This window comes from Schistocerca nitens, chromosome 7 (assembly GCF_023898315.1).
Source record: "Schistocerca nitens isolate TAMUIC-IGC-003100 chromosome 7, iqSchNite1.1, whole genome shotgun sequence".
Taxonomy (NCBI): domain Eukaryota; kingdom Metazoa; phylum Arthropoda; class Insecta; order Orthoptera; family Acrididae; genus Schistocerca; species Schistocerca nitens.
The window spans coordinates 453878780-453901066 of NC_064620.1; the positions used below are offsets into that span (position 1 = coordinate 453878780).

The 22287-nt window shown below is 39.2% G+C and overlaps 1 protein-coding gene across 1 annotated transcript in view; it reads left to right on the forward strand.

The window, feature by feature from the left end:
* The window catches only part of LOC126195683 (putative neural-cadherin 2), a 72024-nt gene that overhangs the window by 43976 nt on the left and 5761 nt on the right, over positions 1-22287 (forward strand). The window contains exon 8 of the mRNA XM_049934311.1: positions 10155-10313. Coding sequence (XP_049790268.1) covers positions 10155-10313 — 159 coding nt within the window. The remainder of the gene's footprint in view (positions 1-10154; positions 10314-22287) is intronic.

The following is a 22287-nucleotide window of genomic DNA, read 5'->3' on the forward strand; positions in this document are numbered from 1 at the left end:
ATTTTATCTTCCTGTTTTATTTTGATCCTTTATTGTTTAGTTGCTATTTTACTCTTTGGAAAAATGCCAGTATTATGAGCTCAAAAACTTTATAACAGAAAACTAGTGCCCACATACGGCAGTGAAAAATTCATAAAACACAACAGCTTCATATGTGTCAGAGCTGACTGATTTTCTCAGGCAAAAGAAGATAACATATGAGAAGGAAATTTGAAACTGTATTATATTAGTGGTAGTTCATACCTCCCACAATAAGACATCTCGGGAATATGTAAATAAGTTAAGGAGTTGGATGAAAAATGAGAACAGAGGATACATGTACTTTTGTGTGCAGCAAGCTGACAAGATCGGCAGTCACAGGAATGAAAATTGTGCTTAATTTATTTCTATACTAATTTCATGTCAAATGACAGAACATTCTGTCTAACATATAAATCAAATTCTCATTAAAGCTTCAGTCCTCTGTAATCAGCATTTTATTCAGCTACAGCAAAGATAAATCTGGATCTAGGGTAGCAAATTTTTAGCTTTGAAAATTTCTGAAAAACTAAAACTTGGGAAAGTACGAGGTTGCTGGCAGAATTGAAACTGTGAAAGCAGGTAATGTGTTGTGACTGTATAGCTCAGTCTGTGACATCATTGACCACAAAAGGCTAGATTTCTCATCAAGTTCTAGTCCAGCACTGTCAGGAACTTTCAAGAAGAAAATCCTTCTCTTTTGATTTATTGTATGTTGTCACACTTAATAGGACTTTAAAGCAGAGACAGAATGGGCAGCAGTTACACTGTATATTAGTAGAAGTGTTTGTAGGTATAGATCTGAAAATTCCTCTAGCTTTCACTCCTCTTTTAACTGTACTACACCAAGACCACTGTGAAGATCTCACTGTTCTGACACTAATATGAAGTCTTCAAGGTTGTCAGGACATGTCATGTTCTTCCTCAATTTCTTCTTGTACTATTCAACATTTTGACACCTGCACTGGCTTCATCACCATGACCTTCTTATTTTACAGGTTAGTTGAACACTGTCAGCAACCAGTGTTGCATGCACTTATAAAAGGAAGTTTTCCTGCCATAAAAGGGGGTCTTCCCATGCTTATGATAAAGAGGTGGGGTCATTACATAAAATTTATTTGGCTATTATGGGTGGGAATAGATAGGAAAATGGGCCGAACAGTACAGTGGGACTGTTAATCAAAATATTATTGTTGTGCCAGAGTGATGACTTCCTGGCGATTGTTTGTGTACTTTGAACACTGTATCTGTGTATTTACTTCTTTGGTTGTAGGAATCCATGAAGCTGGAAGCCTATTTCCATCTCCTTTATTGAAATTACATTTCACTTTGTAAATCTCAACTGCTCCTTCGACTTTCCTTCTATAAATGTCACTTCCCTTGAACAGCACACAAGATAGTTTAAAATAATTTCTTGGTCATAGTCTCCTAATGTTTCACTACCACAGGTTACACACTTTGTTTCAACCACACATGGTAGTCATGCTCTTTAATAGTTACCTTACTGTCTTGTCTGTTTCAACTATGTACAGTTTTCTACAGCCACACACCACTTCATAGACTTCCACAGCTTGAAGGAATCAGGTTTGTCTGTTTTGCTCTGTGTTGAAAAATGTGGTCTGTAAACCAGTTTTCCAAAGAATTCTGCCGATGCAGTCAGTAACCCAGTAACGATCAGTAGCCTAACAGACTGCGAAGGTGAGTCCTCACCCATCTAGTCAGAACAGTTAATATAATTTCATTTGAAATTGGACAAATCATCATATGCACAAATCATGGACAAATCATCATAGCCTTTGGCCTTCAGTGTCTTCTTTGGGAAATTCAACTCTGGTTCCAACTTGTTATTGTCACTGATGCGGACGGCACATGAAGACAGTGTTGGGTCCTACTTGCTTCTAGGTTGAGTGCTTGTACGAAGTGGCATAAAAATACATATTTGCATTTGCAGGCTTTGTATACACTCTATGTCCTAGAGTAATGTCATATCTTCTATAAAGTAACACCCCATAACGGAAGATTGACCTCACTCTCTATCTCCAAGTTGAAGTTGGTTTTGAGATGAATCACATGTAAGAAATTGTGGGATCTGTGAGACTCTGCTGCATGGCCATATAATAAATGTGCCATCCACATAGTGGGGCTAACAAGAAGGCTTCAGTGGTGCCAAGAAGGTTTCAGCGGTGCATTACTTATTGCCTGTTGTTCAAAATGTTCCATAAAAATGTCAGCTGCTACTGGTAACAAAAGATGAATCCTAGCTTGATCACAGGCATAATTCAATCAGGTCACAAATATATGGAGCATTTAGATGCAACTTTGCACCATTATCCAACCCAGAACAAGCAGTTATCAACACTCTGTCATTGCTTAGCAGTGCTCAACACTCTGTCATCACTTGCCTTCCACATCAGTGACAGTAACTTGGAATTGGAGTTGTTTCTTACATGAGAGATGAAAGGCCAGCAGCTGTGTAGGTTTGTCAGTAGGTAGGGCTTTCAAACAAAATATTATTAATTATGCTTTAACAATGTAGGAAAGAATAGATTGCTGCTTACCATGAAGAAGACATATCAAATTGCAGACAGGCATAATTAAAAGACACTCACATAAAGCTTTTGGCCATAGCCTTCGTCAGTGAGAGAGAGAGAGAGAGAGAGAGAGAGAGAGAGAGAGAGGAGAGGGAGGGGGGGGGAGAGAGAGAGAGAGAGAGAGAAAAGAGAGAGAGAGAGAGACTATTCACATAAGCAAGCACACCTCATGAACACACGAAAGCCAAATCCAGTATCTCGGGCCGGAACAATTCCAGCCTGAGATGTGTCATGTGTGTGTAAGGTGTGCTTGCTTGCGCGCGCGCGCGCGCGCATGTGTGTGTGTGTGTGTGTGTGTGTGTGTGTGTGTGTGTGTGTGTGTGTGTGTGTGTGCGTGCGCACGTGCCTCACACTTTCTTACTGACGAGGGCTGTGGCCGTAAGCTTTATGGGAGTGTCTTTTGAGAGTGCCCATCTGCAACTTGACGTGTCTTCTTTATGGTAAAAAGAAATCTGTCTTTTTCTATGTCTTTGATATTCCTACCTGGAGTTTCCATTGTGTAAATGCTTAAAGATGAATGATGAACCACCTTCTCACTGTTAGGCTACCATTTGATGCTAGAGTTGCTGACCACATCAGCAGAATTATTGAGAAAATGGTATGTTGCATGTCAAGAAAATAAGTACCATTTTGGAAAAAGAACCTCCTAAAAATATCTTTTTCAAACTAATATTTCTTTTTATAAGAAAGAGCAACTCTTAAATTATTTTCTGTATAGTTTCCACCTGTGTTCAGGCATTTGTCACAGTGAGAAACAAACTTTTCTATGCCCTATTCATAGAAAGATGTCACCAGTGAGAATAGCCACTGCCGAACACTGTTTTTTGCACTTTCATCAGGTGTCAAAGCACCTCCCTCCAAAACCATACTTTAACTTCAAAAACAAGAAGCTGTCAGAACATATGATATTAAGGCTATACAGCAGGTGACTGAACTGCTCCCAACCGAACTGTTCAATAAGGTTTTGAGTGAGACCAGTAGAATGTGGATGTGTGTTGTCATGACGCAAAACAATGCCTTGACTGAGCACTCCACACCTTTTGTTTAGAATTGTACACTGAATATTTCACAGAATTGTACCATATGATGGTTTCACCTCTGGGAAGTAACTCAACAAGAAGGATGCTCTCTCTCTGTCTCAGAATACAGTGCTCATGATTTTTTGTGATGACAATTTTGTTTTGAATTTTTGTATTTTGAGGAATCATGAATGCCTCCACTCCATCAACTGTTGTTTTGATTCTGCGGTGACATGACAGACCCATTTCATCAAAGGTCACAATTCCGTTTAAGAAGTCATTTCCCTCATCATTGTATCAGGCAAGAAATGTCTAAGCACTGCCAAATCTCTTCATTTTGTGGAAATCCTTAAGAATTTTTGGAACTCAACAGCAGCACAACTTGCAAAAATTTAAGTTATTTGTGACAATCTCAGGCAAAACAATTTTTAGAAATTTGTGGAAACTTATCATAAATAATCTTTTTCATAAATTTTCTCATTCACTTTCTCAACCAAACTATCACTGTCTACAGAAGGCCTCTCACACCATGCTTTGTCATGAACTTTGGTTCATCTATCTTTTTATTGTGTCAGCCACTCTATCAGGATCCCATGAGTCATTATATTATCACGATAAATCTGTATAATTTGACAGTGAGCTGCAGCTGGCTTAGCAGTCTTCACATTCAACAACCAAATTACAGAATGCTCTTCACATCTGACAGGCTCAGAGGTTGTCTTAAACATTTTAAATGATCACTAACAAATGTGAACAGAACACAATTTGGCTGCAATGGCATCAGTGGAAAGACAATGATCCAGAGAGATGAATGTGAATGTGCAAAACTGTGACATTAGTGCTGATGGGGTGGTAGAAAAAAACAGTACTCACTCTCTGAAAATGCCTCTTGTACAGATAGGGAGTAATGTGTGGCTGAAAAGTATATATGGGTGAAACAGGAAGGCAGTAACAAAATGTATTAAAGAATGTGAATACCATACGTGGTTAAAACAAAGTGTGGAAACTTCAGGTAGGAATATCAACATTGTAGGAACAGACAGATTGCTACTTACTGTAAAGAAGGCAAATCAAACACATACGTGACCACCAACTCCAGCATCTCGGACCGGAGTGCAACATCATGTGGCATGCAAGCAGCAATCTGGAGGGGTGGGGAAGGGTAAGGTGAAGGGATAGTAGTGGTCTGTACACCAGTATCCCTTCCCTTCCCCTTCCCATTCCCCAACCCCTCCAGATTGCTGCTTAAAAAATGGTTCAAATGGCTCTGAGCACTATGGGACTTAACATCCATGGTCATCAGTCCCCAAGAACTTAGAACTACTTAAACCTAACTAACCTAAGGACATCACACAACACCCAGTCATCACGAGGCAGAGAAAATCCCTGACCCCGCCGGGAATCGAACCCGGGAACTCGGGCGCGGGAAGCGAGAATGCTACCGCATGACCACGAGCTGCGGACAGATTGCTGCTTACATCTCACACGATCTGACCTGAGATGCTGGAGATGACAGTCGCGGTTGTGTGTGCATGAGATATGCTTGCCTGTGTGTGTGTGTGTGTGTGTGTGTGTGTGTGTGTGTGTGTGTAGAAGCAGTCAGTCTTTTTGTACATTGTTAAAACAAATTATGAAGAGAATGGTGACAATGTCAGGAGAACTGCAGCAAAGGGCGTTAATATCAACAGTGTACATGTGCTAGTCCAGTAAAGCAACATTTATCAAGAAAAATCTGATAAATTTACAAAGGTGAATATAATTTCAATGTAGGAGAAAACTATAGGCTTTTACCTTTGTGGATTCTCCTAACCAAGGAAGTAAATACACAGCCATGGTGTGTGAGGGTTACAAACATCAACCAGAAAGCCAATGCTACAGCATGATAATATTTTGATAAAAATTCCTACTCTCTTGCTCAGCCTACTTTGCTATCTATCCAATGACAGTTACATATTAATAGTAGCTGAAAGAAATTTAGCCAGTAACCCCACTTCTTCAGAATAAGTGCAGGAAGTGAAAATGGCAGTGGTCTTTGACAGTGTTCAGATAATCAGGAACAAAAGATCTTGAAGATCCAACCAGTGGTATTGGGTTGGGTTGTTTTGGGGGGAAGAGACCAAACTGCAAGGTCATTGGTCTCATAGGAATAGGGAAGGAAGGCAGCCATGCCCTTTCAAAGGAACCATCCTAGCATTTGCCTGGAGCAGAAATCACGGAAAACCTAAATCAGGAAGGCCAGATGTGGGATTGAACAGTTGTCCTCCCGAATGCAAGTCCAGTGTGCTAACCACTGCGCCACCTCGCTTTGTCGCAGTGGTGTTAAAATGTTGATTGCACAAGAACAAATTGAACAGGAACATGAAGTTATCAACAGTGTAAAAGATTTTTCCTTCAGTGACAACTGCCATGAAGTCTGCAAACTTATATAGCAATCGGAAATACTGATAGACCTGACATTAATTCCAATAACACTGTTGTTGTTGTTGTTGTTGTTCTGGTCTACTCTCCAAAACCGGTTTGATGCAACTCCTCAGCTTGACTTTTTTGTACAATCCTCTTAATCTTTGCATACCTACTACAATGTACATTGACTTCACCTGTTTACATACTGCCCACATTAAGAGATCATGCAGTCAAGCCTTGATCTCTATTATACAATTTTTATCCCTGCACTTCCGTTCATGGCCAGAGTAACAATTTCTTGATGCTTCAGGATGTATCCTATCAACAAACCCATTATTTTAGTCAAGCAGTGCCAAAATTTTTGTTTTCTACCAAGTTTGACTTAGTACCTTCTTATAAATTACCCCATCAAACTTTCTAATATTCAGCACACCTCATTTCAAAAGCTTCTGTTCTCTTCTTATCGGAACTATTTATCCTCTATGTTTTAGTTTTGTACAAGGCTACATTCCAGACATATGCTTTCAGGAAAGGCTTTCTTCAGTGTATATTCATTAAAATCTCACACCATTTGTGAGAAAGATAGGTACAAGGGCATGCTGAAAAATAATGCTTCTGAATTTTTGGTGTGAAAACTCTTAAAGCTTCTTAAGTAGAACAAATGTTATTAGCAATTTACACCTTTATTCTTCATGTCTACGTATTTATTTCTCAACATAGTCACCCTGGAAATTAACACATATCTCCCAATGAGAGACCATTTGTTGATACCATCACTGCAGAATGTGACTATTGACAGAGCCAAAACCTCACTTCTGCATGTACTGCTTCATCACTATCAGAGTGATGTCCTTGAAGCTGTTTTTTAAGTTTTGTGAACATACAAATATCAGATAGGGCCAGGTCAGGACTGTATGGAGGATGACATATGTCAGTTACTCAAGGCGTCAGGTTATTGCAGATGTTGCAGCGCTTGTGTGTTGTCTGGCACTGTCATGCTAAAGGAGGGATGTTCCATGTAGATGAAATCTTTGAGTTCAAAACTCAATGACAACATGCTCTTTCTCACACACCAATGTAGTCACATTACACATGCCACATCTGCAGATATGTAGACATGGTAGAATAAATGTTAGAGTATTCCAGAATGAAATTTTCACTCTGCAGTGGAGTTTGTGCTGATATGAAATTTCCTGGCAGAAAAAACTGTGTTCCAGACCAAGACTCGAACTCAGGACCTTTGCCTTTCATGGGCCAGTGCTCTACCACATGAGTTACCCAAGCACATCTCATAACCCACACTCACAGCTTTAATTCCACCAGTACCTCATCTCCCACCTTCCGAACTTCACGGAAGGTCTCCTGCATACCTTGCATAACTAGCATCCCTGGAAGAAAGGATACTGCAGAGACATGGCTCAGTCACAGCCTGGGGGACGTTTCCAGAATAAAATTTTTACTCTGTTGTAGAGTGTGCACTGATATGAAACTTCTGGCAGATTAAAACTGTATGCCAGACCAAGACTCGAACTCAGGACCTTTGCAGTGAGGGTGGGTTGTGAGTCGTGCTTGGGTAGCTCAGTTGGTAGAGCACTTGCATGTGAGAGGCAAAGGTCCCGAGTTCACATCTTGGTCTGGAACACAGTTTAAATCTGCCAGGAAATTTCATATTGTGTGGAATATTAACAACATTGGTTTTGTTTAAAAAATTTTTGAGTTTTCATATAAAAAATTCAGAGATATTTCTTTTAAGCACGTCCTTGTATTTATAGTGGTTTGGGCAGCCATGTCAAGAACTTCTTCTTAGTGTGTTACTATAATTAAAGAACTAATTTTTGTGTATCAAATAGATGAAATGATTGGGTACTTGCATATTGATGATGATGAAATGATAAGGACCACACAACACCCAGTCCCTGAGCAGAAAACATCTCTGACCCAGTTTGGAATCAAACTGGGGCCCACTGCATGGCAGTCAAACACACAGACCACATAGCTATGTGGGCAGACTATGAAACAGATGCTATTCTATAACAACAATGCAAATTGACAAGATGACATTCATTATATGTAAACTGAGGGCGGAGGGGGAGGAAGGCAGGGAAAGGGAAGGGATAACCAATGTCAGCTGCTTTGGGACATTACATGGAATCAGTGATGATGAGTGTAAATGTATACTGGACTGGGATTCAAGCCCAGGATCTCCTGTTTACAAGGCAGATGCATTAACTACTGCACCATATGGGACACAACTGCACAGACTATCTTGGCACACCTCATGGCTGACCCACATTCACAGCAACTACCTATCTCCAGTCCCAGTAAATTTTCTCCATGCTTGCTACTCTGTTTCCTCCAGGTCATTGGACATACTTGTGCATCTGCACTCAAGGAGGTGTGTTCATTACCAATTAAGGTGAATCAGTTATATGAATGCAGGGTGTCTGCTCTTTCGAATATGTCCGAAAGGACAAACACCACGCATTCATACAGTTGATTCGCTTGGATCAGCAATGGACCCATTTTCTTCAGTGCAGATGCACAAGTACACTCGACAACCTGCAAGAAACTGAAAGTAGAGAGCACAGAGGAAATGGACAGGGCTGCAGATAGGTGGTACTCAATGGGAATGTGATTTGGCCATGAGGCATATTAAAACAGTCCATGCAGTTGTGATAACAGTGTGTCGCAGATGGCGCAGTGGTTAATGCATCTGCCTAGTAAGCAGGAGATCCCAGGTTTGAATCCCAGTCTGGTACATATTTTCACTCATTGCTGCTGATTCCACATAATGTCCCTATGCAGCTGACATCAGTAATCCCTTCCCTTTCCCTTTCTTTCTCCCTCATCCACCTTCAGTTTACATATAATGCATCACAGCTGCGGATTCCGCATGGTGTCTTTTCTTTTGGACATGTCCAAAAAAAAAAAAAAAAACAGAGACCACACATTCACATAAGTTGGCATTCAGTTTTATTTATTTGTAATTTCAAATTCTGAATGTCCTATTAGCAAGTGAGTCACAAAAATACATTTTACAAAGATTATTTCAAATATTATTACATAGTACATGGAATATATAAGATAAAAAACAAAAAACAGGTTCAGTCAATAACAGTACAATACAGAAAATAAATAACACAATGCTAGTAAACTAATTAATGCAACATAAACAAACAAAATGTTAACAAATATGTGCAAGAAAATAGAGTTTTGTAAAAATTATTATTTTGTTTTAAATAATTGTGTGAGTTAGAGCCAAAAGTACACTGGTATAAGATTATTCCCACTTCACTCTCTCACATCTGGAATCAATGTTCATTATCTTACTGCAAATGGTGTGGAACTGCGTATTTAACAATAATATGAAACTTCCATTTGTTGCTACTTATTACCACTTTGAAATACTAGAAAAAAAATCATGTTTGTTTTCTTGTGCTCTTACAAAACAGTACAATAAAATGAAAAATGCTACAAATTATTAATAGTTTGTATGAAACAGTTTTTGAAAATAAAATGCGTGTGTAACATATTACTCATAAGAAAATTACTTTTAAAAGTGTTTACTGTTCTTCGCTATAAGCATTTGTAGACTCAATGTTCAGCCATGTTATAATTTACACTAATACTTTCTCCCTGAGTTGGTTATCCTTTGTTTCATTCAATCCCCTTTTTCCCTAATGCTAATATTCCTCTGTTTTGGTCATTCTGTCTCCCTCCAAATCTTTTCATAATTCCTTAATCCTTACACTTTTTTACCAAGGCCTTGATAATATTTTGGCTTTTTTATTGCTTTCCTTTCTCTGTTTTTTAGTACTATAAGTTTCTTTTAGAGGCTACCTCCACGTACTGAGATTTCATTCTTCATTGTGACTACCCATTCTCCTCATGTCCCTGTGTTTTTGAAACTGTCTGCATGTTTTATAATGACAACTTATCTTTCTCTGTGCATATTCCTTCATTGGTTCCCTTTGTATTTGTTGTTATTCTTTTGTCTGGGTTTGTATCTCACTGTTTATTGCTCTTATGTTCTAATCTTTGATTTACACCCAGAAATCTATTGTGTTTATGCACATGTGGTTATATGTAACACATTTTCTTTATGTATCTTTTCCATACTCAGACCTACAACAAAACCATGAAAGGACACTAAGAAGCATTATAAACAAATACAAAGATAAAGCTGATGCTGAAGTACATTTGAAAACTAATGATGACATACATATCTATTTCTGTGAAGGTAGCAGGAGTGGCTCAAGCTCTCTGTCATCTTTATGTACAGGTAATTATTTAATTTCCAGTGCCAAGACTTTAACCTTCTGAAGATAGAAACAGAATGCCTAAAATATTCGTAACACTCAAGAAATAACGCGTTCAACTTTGTGCTTTGCTTGTTATCCTCTTTCCTCTCCAGAAATAAGTTTGTACTTTGTTTATTTCCTAACTTTATCTTTTAGTTATAAACTTTACATTCACTTTTAATGTGTAGCTATTATGTCTAATTTATCCATTCTTTGCATCAAAGGTATTAAATTTATTAACGATGTAGTGTGGTATCACTTCCACCTTATTGCAGTACCTCTCTCTTGACATGTAGTTCTCAGAGACATATCCTTTCTGAATACTTCTTCATTTGGAGTTCTGAGCAACATTTGCCTGCCCTTATCTCATCCTTATCAGATTTTTCATTCATCAGTTCTGAACACAGGTTTTATTGTCGTCTTACATGTATACACACCATCCAGTCCCATTAATGTAAGCTGTCAAAAGCCTGAATAACCACCTTGTGCAGTCCAGAGCACTGCAAGATGTGCAGGATGAGAGTCAGTGAAGTTCTGGATGGTACCAACAGGAATATGGAGCCATACAGACTCCACTGCCATGGTCAGCTGTTTCTTGGCTGAGAATTCATTGCATGAACAGCCCGATTCAGACCGATTCTCGATTGAGTTTAAATCTGTGGAGTCTGGTGGCCAGGGGAGTACGGTAAACTCATCATGCTGCTCTTTGAACCACTCATGTATGCTGCAAGCTGTGTGATTAATTGCATTGTCCTGCTGGTAGATGCCACTGAGCTGAGAAAAAACAAACTACATGCAGGAAAAATATATTAAAAAACAAAGATCCTGTTACTTACCAAACAAGAAAGCGCTGGTAGAAAGACACCATAAAAAACACACAAACACACACACAAATTTCAAGCTTTCGCAACCCACGGTTGCTTCATCAGGAAATAGGGAAGGAGAGGGAAAGAAGAAAGGATGTGGGTTTTAAAAGAGAGGGTAAGGAGTCATTCCAATTCCGGGAGCAGAAAGACTTACCTTAGGGGGAAAAAGGGACAGGTATACACTCGCACACACACACATATCCATCCGCACATATACAGACACAAACAGACATATGTTGCGAAAGCTTGCAATTTGTGTGTGTGTTTTTTATGGTGTCTTTCTACCAGCACTTTCTCATTTGGTAAGTCACAGCATCTTTGTTTTTTAATATATTTTTCCCATGTGGAATGTTTCTTTCTATTATATTTATATCATTAAACAACACGTAGGGTTAGACATGGTCCCCAAGGGTGGGGGCATATTTGTGTTGATCCATTGTGCCTTCCAGAATGACAAGATCACCCAGTTATCCTCAAAGTGTTCCTTTCATACTGCAGAAATGGATCAGTTATCTTCTTTTCTGGTTTTTCTCCAGCACACAATTTACATCTGTATGTTACAGAGCTCCAGATGTACGTTTTCAGAAATTTACTCCTCAAGTCAAGGTCTATATTTCATTCTTGTAGATTAATTTTTACATCTGCTTTTTATAGCCTCCTTGCTTCATCTGTCAACCATTATGTTGTTTCCAAGGGTAGAGAATTCCTTTTCAGTGTTTACTACACAGATTCTAATTTGGATGTAATGTTATCATCAATCTTATTTATGCTGCTCCACATTACTTTCCTTTTTTTTCCTCCATATGATGCATATCATGTGAGCACTAGACTTCTCATTACCGTCAGCAGATTGTATACAGCTTCCTGAGCTTCAATGAGGACAGCAATGTCATCAGTGAATGTTATCACCAGATATCTTAAAAATTTACAGTTTGTGATAAATGAAATACAGTTGCAAATTCTGCCTCCAAAAGCAGAATTACCGAACAACTGCTATTTCATAGCAAATTCCACCCAGGTGAACTACACACATCAAAAAAAGTTTTGCATCACCCCGGTTCCCAGAGCTCCTGAAGACAGACATTGACTGTGGATATTGTACCACAGACACAGTCTCTTTGACTGTTCAGAGATGTCACTAAACCCACCCAAAGATGTAAAGAACTGTGCATAAGCAGCACCTATTAGAAGGATGGTGTCCAAAAGCCAATCAGTTCCAGTCATTCCACCAGGAAGGAGGTGCACAGCACATGTTGTCTGTAGTTCAACCATGCCTAGACAGTCAATACTGTGGTTCGATCGCGTCCACATTGTTACTTTGTGCAAGGAAGGCTCTCAAAAAGGGAAGTGCCCAGGTGTCTCAGAGTGAACGAAAGCAATGCTGTTCGGACATGGAGGACATACAGAGAGACAGGAACTGTCGACGACAAGCTTCGTTGAGGCCGCCCAAGGGCTACTACTGCAATGGATGAGTGCTACCTACTAATTATGGGTCGAAGGAAATCTGACAGCAACGCCACCATGTTGAATAATGCATTTTGCGCAGCCACAGGATGTCGTGTTATGACTCAAACAGTGCACAATAGGCTGCATGATGCACAACTTCACTCCTGATGTCCATTGTGAGCTCCATCTTTACAACGACGTCACCATGCAACATGGTACAGATGGACCCAACAACATGCCAAATGGACCACTCAGGACTGGCATCACGTTCTCTTCACTGATGAGTGTCACATATGCCTTGAATCAGAAAGTCATTGGAGACATGTTTGGAGGCAATCTGGTCAGGCTAAATGCCTTAGACACACTGTCCAACAAGTGCTGCCAGGTTGAGGTTCCCTGTGGTTTTGGGGTGGAATTATGTGGAGCCAATGTACTCTGCTGGTGGTCATGGAAGGTGCCGTAATGGCTGTACAATATGCGAATTCCATTTGCTGACCGACAGTGCAACCATATTGACAGAATATTGGCGAGGCATTCGTCTTCTTTGTGGACAACAATTTGTGCCCCCATCATGCACATCTTGTGAATGACTTCCTTTAGGATAATGTCATCGCTCAACTGGAGTGGTCAGCATGTTCTCCAGACATGAACCCTTTTGAGCACGCCTGGGATAGATTGGAAAGGGCTGTTTATGGATGATGGAGGGATCTATACGAAATCACCATTGAGGAGTGGGACAATCTGGACCAACAGTGCCTTGATGAATTTATGGATAGTATGCCATGACAAATACAGGCATGCATCAATGCAAGTGGACGTGCTACTGGGTATTAGAGGTACCGGCATGTACAGAAATCTGGACTACCACCTCTGGAGGTCTTGCTGTATGGTGGTACAACATACAATGTGTTGTTTTCATGAGCAATAAAAAGGTCAAAAATGATGTTTATGTTGATCTTTGTTCCAATTTTCTGTACGGGTTCTGGAACTATCAGAACTGAGGGATGCAAGTCTTTTTTTTTTTTTTTTTGATTTGTCTATTTTATCTGAGATAGTTTGAAACAGTTTTATTTTCTGCTTATAAATACTGAAAATGTACTCAGTTGTCAGTTACTGGTATCTCAAATCATTGAATGAAGCCTAGTTGCAAAAGGTAACATGCCTAAAGAATGTGTTTGTGGAATAAAAAGTGCATGAACACAATAATGCACCAGTGTGCTTGATGCTCTGATGTTACTCCAGTTTTGGGTGGTTGACTGCTCTATGTAAGATATATGTCATGTAATGTGATTTAGGACTCAACTGTGGGACCTAGTATCTTAGAATAAAGAAACACGTATATTTGTCTACTAATTAAAGTTTGAAATTTGATTTATCACATATATTTTAATGTGACAGTTTTAGGTGGCAGGGGTTTTGACTGCGGTTGAATCAATTACTGGTAGAGGTCAGAACTGAACTACCTCATTTACGACACTGCCAACATCAGCAACAATTGTGTGGTAGCCATTACTGAATCTTTTGCGTTATGCATTGCTCATTATTTTCTTTCCTTTTTGTAAGGTGAATGAAGAAACTAATCCTATTGCTTCATAAAGTTTGATTATTTGTTGACCATGAAACACAAGAATGTATTACAATCCCTGTGACCATCTGACAAGATCTCCTTTTGCAGAAACACGGAACATGGGTGAAGGCTGGCTGTCCTGCATGTAGGCTTCTTTGCCCACATTGCTCTTCTGCCCTCTGGTTGTCAGAATTCAAAAATTATTATGCTTGTGGTCAACTGCAAGTTTACAGTGTCCTCTCTCTGCACTATAATGAGAGTCTGCCCCCAGTAGCTGAGTGGTCAGCGCGACAGAATGTCAATCCTACGGGCCCGGGTTCAATTCCCGGCTGGGCCAGAGATTTTCTCCACTCAGGGACTGGGTGTTGTGTTGTCCTAATCATCATCGTTTCATCCCCATCAATGTGCAAGTCGCCGAAGTGGCGTCTAATTGAAAGACTTGCACCCGGCTAACGGTCTACCTGATGGAAGGCCCTAGTCACAGGACATTTACATTTACATTTACTATAGTGAGACCAGAAAACAAAACCTGCCAATGTATTTCAAGCATATCAAAAGACTTTCGTTATGTGCAAACAGAGTTTCTTCAGTCTTACTTATACGAAAGTACCTAATCATGTCTCTAAGTAACTTTGTCAAGTATGGGTTGCACGGCTATGAATGCTCATGAAAGGTTGAAATCGATGCTCTGCAGATTTTGTAATTATCAAATTGGGTAGGGAAAAAATTATGTTGAGAAACCCCCTTAATCAGAGCCATGAAAATGGTGCTGCATCTCAACAGCAATAATCTTTTGTTGATAGGTCAAATACAATGAAAAGTAAAAACTGCCGAAGAGCATTTCGGAAAAAAAAGTTGAAGTTGTAGCAAAAGCAAACATTCCATTCCAGAAGCTCCCGCATAAATTATTCAGTCAGTTCCCAAGCACTAAGCCTTCATATTCAGGCAGCTGGCATGACAAGATTAAAAAAAAATTATTAAAGTTTAAAAAAAAATAAGTAATTGAAAAAATGCAATTTAGCTGAAAGCAGATGTGACTTTCAGGTCCTTATTGTCATTAATACTCCAACTACCTAAATTTTAGTCTCACTCCTAAACTGTTCTTTTATTTACATCATCACTTCTTTGAGGTACAGGTTTGACCTGTAGGGGAGGAAGACTGCTTTCTCACCTTATGCCCTTTTTGATCAAGCATTTTTCTCTTTGTCTTCCACTCTTCTTGTTTCCTCTTGCTTGTTTTAATTTGAAACGTTACACCAGAACTCGCTCCCTGGTGCCTTTAACTGACCAAAAATCAAACTGATTGTTATCTAACAAATCCTTTACTTTATGAATATAATAGAGGGAAACATTCTACGTGGGAAAAATATATCTAAAAACAAAGATGATGTGACTTACCAAACGAAAGTGCTGGCAGGTCGATAGACACACAAACAAACACAAACATACACACAAAATTCTAGCTTTCACAACCAATGTTTGCTTCATCAGGAAAGAGGGAAGGAGAGGGAAAGACGAAAGGATGTGGGTTTTAAGGGAGAGGGTAAGGAGTCATTCCAATCCCGGGAGCGGAAAGACTTACCTTAAGGGGTAAAAAGGACAGGTATACACTCGCACACACACACACACACATATCCACCCGCACATACACAGACACAAGCAGACATTTGTAAAGGCAAAGAGTTTGGGCAGAGATGTCAGTCGAGGTGGAAGTACAGAGGCAAAGATGTTGTTGAAAGACAGGTGAGGTATGAGCGGTGGCAAATTGAAATTAGTGGAGATTGAGGCCTGGTGGATAACGAGAAGAGAGGGTATACTGAAGGGTAAGTTCCCATCTCTGGAGTTCTGACAGGTTGGTGTTAGTGGGAAGTATCCAGATAACCCGGACGGTGTAACACTGTGCCAAGATGTGCTGGTCGTGCACCAAGGCATGTTTAGCCACAGGGTGATCCTCATTACCAACAAACACTGTCTGCCTGTGTCCATTCATGAGAATGGACAGTTTGTTGCTGGTCATTCCCACATAGAAAGCGTCACAGTGTAGGCAGGTCAATTGGTAAATCACGTGGGTGCTTTCACACGTTGCTCTGCCTTTGATTGTGTACACCTTCCGGGTTACAGGACTGGAGTAGGTGGTGGTGGGAGGGTGCATGGGACAGGTTTTACACCAGGGACGGTTACAAGGGTAGGAGCCAGAGGGTAGGGAATGTGGTTTGGGGATTTCTTAGGGGTGAACTAAGAGGTTACGAAGGTTAGGTGGACGGCGGAAAGACACTCTTGGTGGAGTGGGGAGGATTTCATGAAGGATCGATCTCATTTCAGGGCAGGATTTGAGGAAGTCGTATCCCTCCTGGAGAGCCACATTCAGAGCCTGAACCAGTCCCGGAAAGTATCCTGTTACAAGTGGGGCACTTTTCGGGTTCTTCTGTGGGAGGTTCTGGGTTTGAGGAGATGAGGAAGTGGCTCTGGTTATTTGCTTCTGTACCAGGTCGGGAGGGTAGTTGCGGGATGCAAAAGCTGTTTTCAGGTTGTTGGTGTAATGGTTCAGGGATTCCGGACTGGAGCAGATTCGTTTGCCACAAAGACCTAGGCTGTAGGGAAGGGACCGTTTGATGTGGAATGGGTGGCAGCTGTCATAATGGAGGTACTGTTGCTTGTTAGTGGGTTTGATGTGGACGGACGTGTGAAGCTGGCCATTGGACAGGTGGAGGTCAACGTCAAGGAAAGTGGCATGGGATTTGGAGTAGGACCAGGTGAATCTGATGGAACCAAAGGAGTTGAGGTTGGAGAGGAAATTCTGGAGTTCTTCTGTGAGTCCAGATCATGAAAATGTCATCAATAAATCTGTACCAAACTTTGGGTTGGCAGGCCTGGGTAACCAAGAAGGCTTCCTCCATGCGACCCATGAATAGGTTGGCATACGAAGAGGCCATCGTGGTACCCATGGCTGTTCCCTTTAATTGTTGGTATGTCTGGCCTTCGAAAGTGAAGAAGTTGTGGGTGAGGTAATGAGGAAAGAGGTTTTAGGTAGGGTGACAGGTGATCGGTGTGAAAGGAAATGCTCCATCGCAGCGAGGCCCTGGACGTGCGGAATATTTGTGTATAAGGAAGTGGCATCAATGGTTACAAGGATGGTTTCCGGGGGTAACAGACAGTCGTGTGAAGTTAGCACCGCTTTTTCAAGAAATATACATTTTTTTCACAGTTATTGATAGATGTAGCATAGTTCTAGAGTTCTTTGTACAAAATTTCAATAGTTCTGCAGAATTTAGCGACGAAAACAACAGTACTCGAAAAAATTTTCGTATCGAAAACATTCTTTGGCAATTTCCGCAAAATGTAAATAAGTACAAGAGTTCTGAGCACAGTTGTGAACAGGGCTCCAAGAGTTCTTTCGAAAATCCCAGTAACATTTTTTTGTGCAGCTAATAGTTTACGAGATAATTGCATTTTAATGAGAAAATCTTTTCACTTACTGTGAAGTTGGCACCCTTTCCTTCAGAAATATATATTTTTTTCAGAGTTCTTGATAGATACGGCATAGTTCTAGAGTTCTTTGTACAAAATTTCAATAGTTCTGCAGAATTTAGCGAAGAAAACAACAATATTCGAAAAAATTTTCGTATCGAAGACATTTTTTTCAATTTTCGCAAAAATTAAACTTGTACAACAGTTCTGAGGACAGTTCTGAACAGAACCCCAAGAGCTCTATCGAGAATCCTAATAACATTTTTCTATGGCGATAATGGTTTGAGATAAATTGATTTAATATGGGACACACTTTCTGTACGGAAAATATAAATATATTCGTACAACAGTTCTGATGACAGTTCTGGACACCATGTGATGAGTTCTATCGAAAATCCTAGTGGAATTTTTTTGTGCAGGTAATAGGTTAAGAGGTAATTGCAACTTAATTAAGAATTCCCTAAGAGCTCCTACTGTGAAGCTGGCACCCTTTTTTCAGTAATATATATTTTTTTCAGAGTTATTGATAGATAAGTCATAGTTATAGAGTTCTCTGTACAAAATTTCAATAGTTCTGCAGAATTTAGCGAAGAAAGCAACAATACTCGAAAAATTTTCGTATCGAAAACATTCTTTGGCAATTTCCGCAAAATGTAAATAAGTACAAGAGTTCTGAGCACAGTTCCGAACAGAGCTCCATGAGTTCTTTCGAAAATCCAAGTAACATTTTTTACTGCAGCTAATATTTTACGAGATAATTGCATTTTCATGAGAAAATCTTTTCACTTACTGTGAAGTTGTCACCATTTTTTTTAGAAATATATATTTTTTTCAGAGTTCTTGATAGATATGGCATATTTCTAGAGTTCTTTGTACAAAATTTGAATAGTTCTGCAGAATTTAACGAAGAAAACAATACTCGAAAAAAATTTCGTATAGCAAACATTCGTTATTAATTTTCGCAAAAAGTAAATTCGGACAACAGTTCTGAGGGCAGTTCTGAACAGAACCCCAATAGTTCTATCGAATATCCTAATTACAATTTTTTGTGCAGCTAACACATTACGAGATAATTGCAATTTAAGGAGGGAACCTCTTCACTTACTGTGAAGTTGGAATCCTTTTCTTCAGAAATATATATTTTTTCAGAGTTCTTGATAGAAATGTCATAGTTCTAGAGTTATTTGTACAAAATTTGAATAGTCCTGCAGAATTTAGAGAAAAAAATAACAATACTCGAAAAATATACGGTAACTGCTTTGATGTTAGACCCACTTTCTCCACAGAAAAAGTAAATTCGTTCAACAGTTTTGATGAACAGTTCTGGTTAACACCTCAAGACTTCTATCGATAATCATTATAACATTTTTTGTGGTTATAGTAGTTTGTATGGTAACTGATTAATTGTGGGACAAACTTACTCAACAAAAAAAAAGGTCTGTTCGTATGTTCTGATGCCAGCTCTGGATAGCATTGTAAGAGTTCTATCGAAAATACTAGTAACATATTCTGTGCAGGTAATTGTTTACGTAGTAACTGCCTTTATTAAGGAATGCTTATGAGCATTTCCCGTGAAGTTTGAACCCCTTTTACGATAAATATACGTTTTTTTCATAGGTCTTGATATATACCTGCAATAGTTCTAGATTTCCCTGCTCAAAACACGAATAGTTCTGCAGAATTTCGGGAAGAAAACGATAACTCGGCAAAATTTTGGTATGGTAAAAAATTATTTGTCACTTTGGAAAAAATAAATTTGTATAACAGTTCTGTTGGCAGTTCTGGATAGCACCGGAAGAGTTGCATTGAAAATGATAAGAACATTTTTGTGGCGATAATAGTTTATACAATAATTGTTTTAATCTGATACTCACTTTCTCTACTATAGCAAAATTCGTAGAATAGTTCTGATGACAGTTCTGAATATCACCCACAGAGTTCTACCAAAAACTATAATAACATTATTTGTGACGATGACATTATATGAGATAATTAATGTGGGACTCACTTTTGTCATGTAAAAGTAATAAATTCGTACAAAAGATCTGATGGCATTTCTTAATACGACCCTAAGAGTTCTACCGACAACTGTAATAACATTTTTTGTGGGGATAACAGTTAATGAGATAATAGCATTTTCGAGAGACCCACTTGGTGTACTTTATAATTAATTGGCACAACCCTTTTGCTGACAGTTCTGGATAGCACCGAAAGAGTTCTTTTAAAAACCCTCATAACATTTTTATGGTGCCTGTAGATTATGAAATAGATTGTGTGTTCACTCTGCAGTTGGTGTGCGCCGATGTGAAACTTACTGGCAGATAAAAACTGTGTGCCGGACCGGGTCTCTAACCCCAGGCTATGACGAAGGAATATCATCACAATATCCTTTCGTCCAGGAGTGCTTCTTCTGCAATTTTCGTAGGACAACTTCTACGAAATTGGGAACGCAGGAGATGAAGTACTGCTGGAAGTACAGCTATGAGGACGATCGTAAATTCTCACTTTTATTTTGGAAAACCGAAAATCGAAAACCCGGATGTATATTCTACTAAATACAAAAAGTCTAAATGTTCAGGACTATACAAATGCCAGTACGCCTTCTTAAGACTGACTGTAGTAACTGTAGGTGGAAGCGCGGGATGTGCACGCTTAGATGATTCAAGGAGAGAAGGCTCGTCAGTGCAAAACAAACAGATGGCTGAGAGAGCAGATACATTCACACGCGCCACTAACCAGATGATGTCACACCTGTCGAGAATCGCACCAGGGGTACAATGAGCTGTGGTGGAGTGCTGTTGGCGTGGTTACTATGCAACTTACTTGATGGGCATCAATACACCGTTATATTAATGTACAATACTTGAGAAACAATGTCATTCACACACTCCGAGTTCCTTATCACTCAGTACTAGACTAAATTACCGGCCTAGTGATAAGCAGCCTATGTACCTCACCGACTACACATCTTCGTGTTATAAGAAAAAAAGAGAAAAATACCAAGGGACACAAAATATGAATCCGGATAAACCGGAAATCCGGATTACTGAGGACCAAATAAACGAGGTTCTTATTTACAAATTTCGAACTTCTTATTAACTTTAATACTGTATCCCCTCAACATAATAACACCTCTATCAGTCATGTATTGAATTAAGATTTAAACATACTACTTAGTTCGTTTGTACAATATATTCAGCAAATATACTTACATTTCTATACATCGTAAAGACTTTTAACTCTCGCTGTAGTGTAAGTCATCAAACTTCCACACTTCCTTTCTAACTAGAACAAATGTTTGGAACAATATTAACGACAGCAATTTCAAATTTATTCGTTACACACAGTACATGTTTTTATGGATCCTAGCGTCTGGTGATGTTGCCACAAAACTTACATCCATGAGGGTCCTGGGCATATTTTTAGCTGTTAGTGGGTCCTGGATGTCATGAGAGCTCAAAACAATTACTGTTTTACGTAATAAAATTCATCTGGTTCTTCCTGATTCTAAAAATATACTCTTCATGTATGCCTTTCATTGTTGTATGATTCAGTATCGACGCTAATGCTCTCTTGATGAGATATGAGCCGATTGCTCGTTTTTATCCACTGTGCCCTTTCGTATTTCATTTCAGGGATTAATTTATTTGTTTATCAACGTAGTAAGTAGTACAAAGCTGATCCAGAATGTAAACTGCACTTAAATTCTGTTTGAACTGTTTAATCGTCAGTGTCCGCTGTCTGAACGTCAAATATCAGATTAATACACTGCGCCTCGTTGCGTTGTTTTATAGGAATTTTATTATTTTAAGTGGTAAGTACTAGATAATGTTGAAGAAATCGAAGGCATATTGTTCGAAGAGCATAATATTATTCGGAATTTACCTGTACCAATAGGTGCAGCCAAAGCAGCATCTGTGATGTTGTAATTACCTCATAGATAACGATATTTGTCTATTGTAGTTTTGTATTCCAATCAGAATTTTGAGAGCATCAAAGCCTCATTTCAGCGTGAGAGAGGGGTAAAATCAATAGATGATATTGAATTGAAAGCCTTCATGAGTCTCTTGTTTTTAATTGTTGTTAACAAAAGTAACAGATAAAGCCTGGAAGATCTGTGTGCAACTGATGGTGATGGCATTGAAAAATTTCACCTCGCAAATGAACATAAAACGTTTCAAATTTATGCTGGAGAGCCTTAGATTTTACAGTCGCGCTATTCGTGATGAAAGGAGACAATTAGACAAGCTAACAGCTATTCGGGAAATATTTACTGTGTTTGTACGCAACTACCACAAATCTTACACCCTAGGAGAAAATGTTACAATAGACAAGAAGCTGGAAGGATTCTGTGGAAGGAACAGTTTTCGCCAATATGTATCAATCAAAACAAAAGAGTATGGATTCTTAAGTGTGGATTCTTAAGTATTTTACCTGTACAATTTGGAAATATACGCTGTGTTGCAACCAGAAGGATTTACCAACTGAGCAATAAACATTTTGATGTTGTTCTGTGAGTGTGTAAACCTATATATCAGTCAGGTCGAAATGTGAAAGCGGACAACTGGTTTACTAGTACTGGAATGATAATAGAGCTATGAAGGGAGA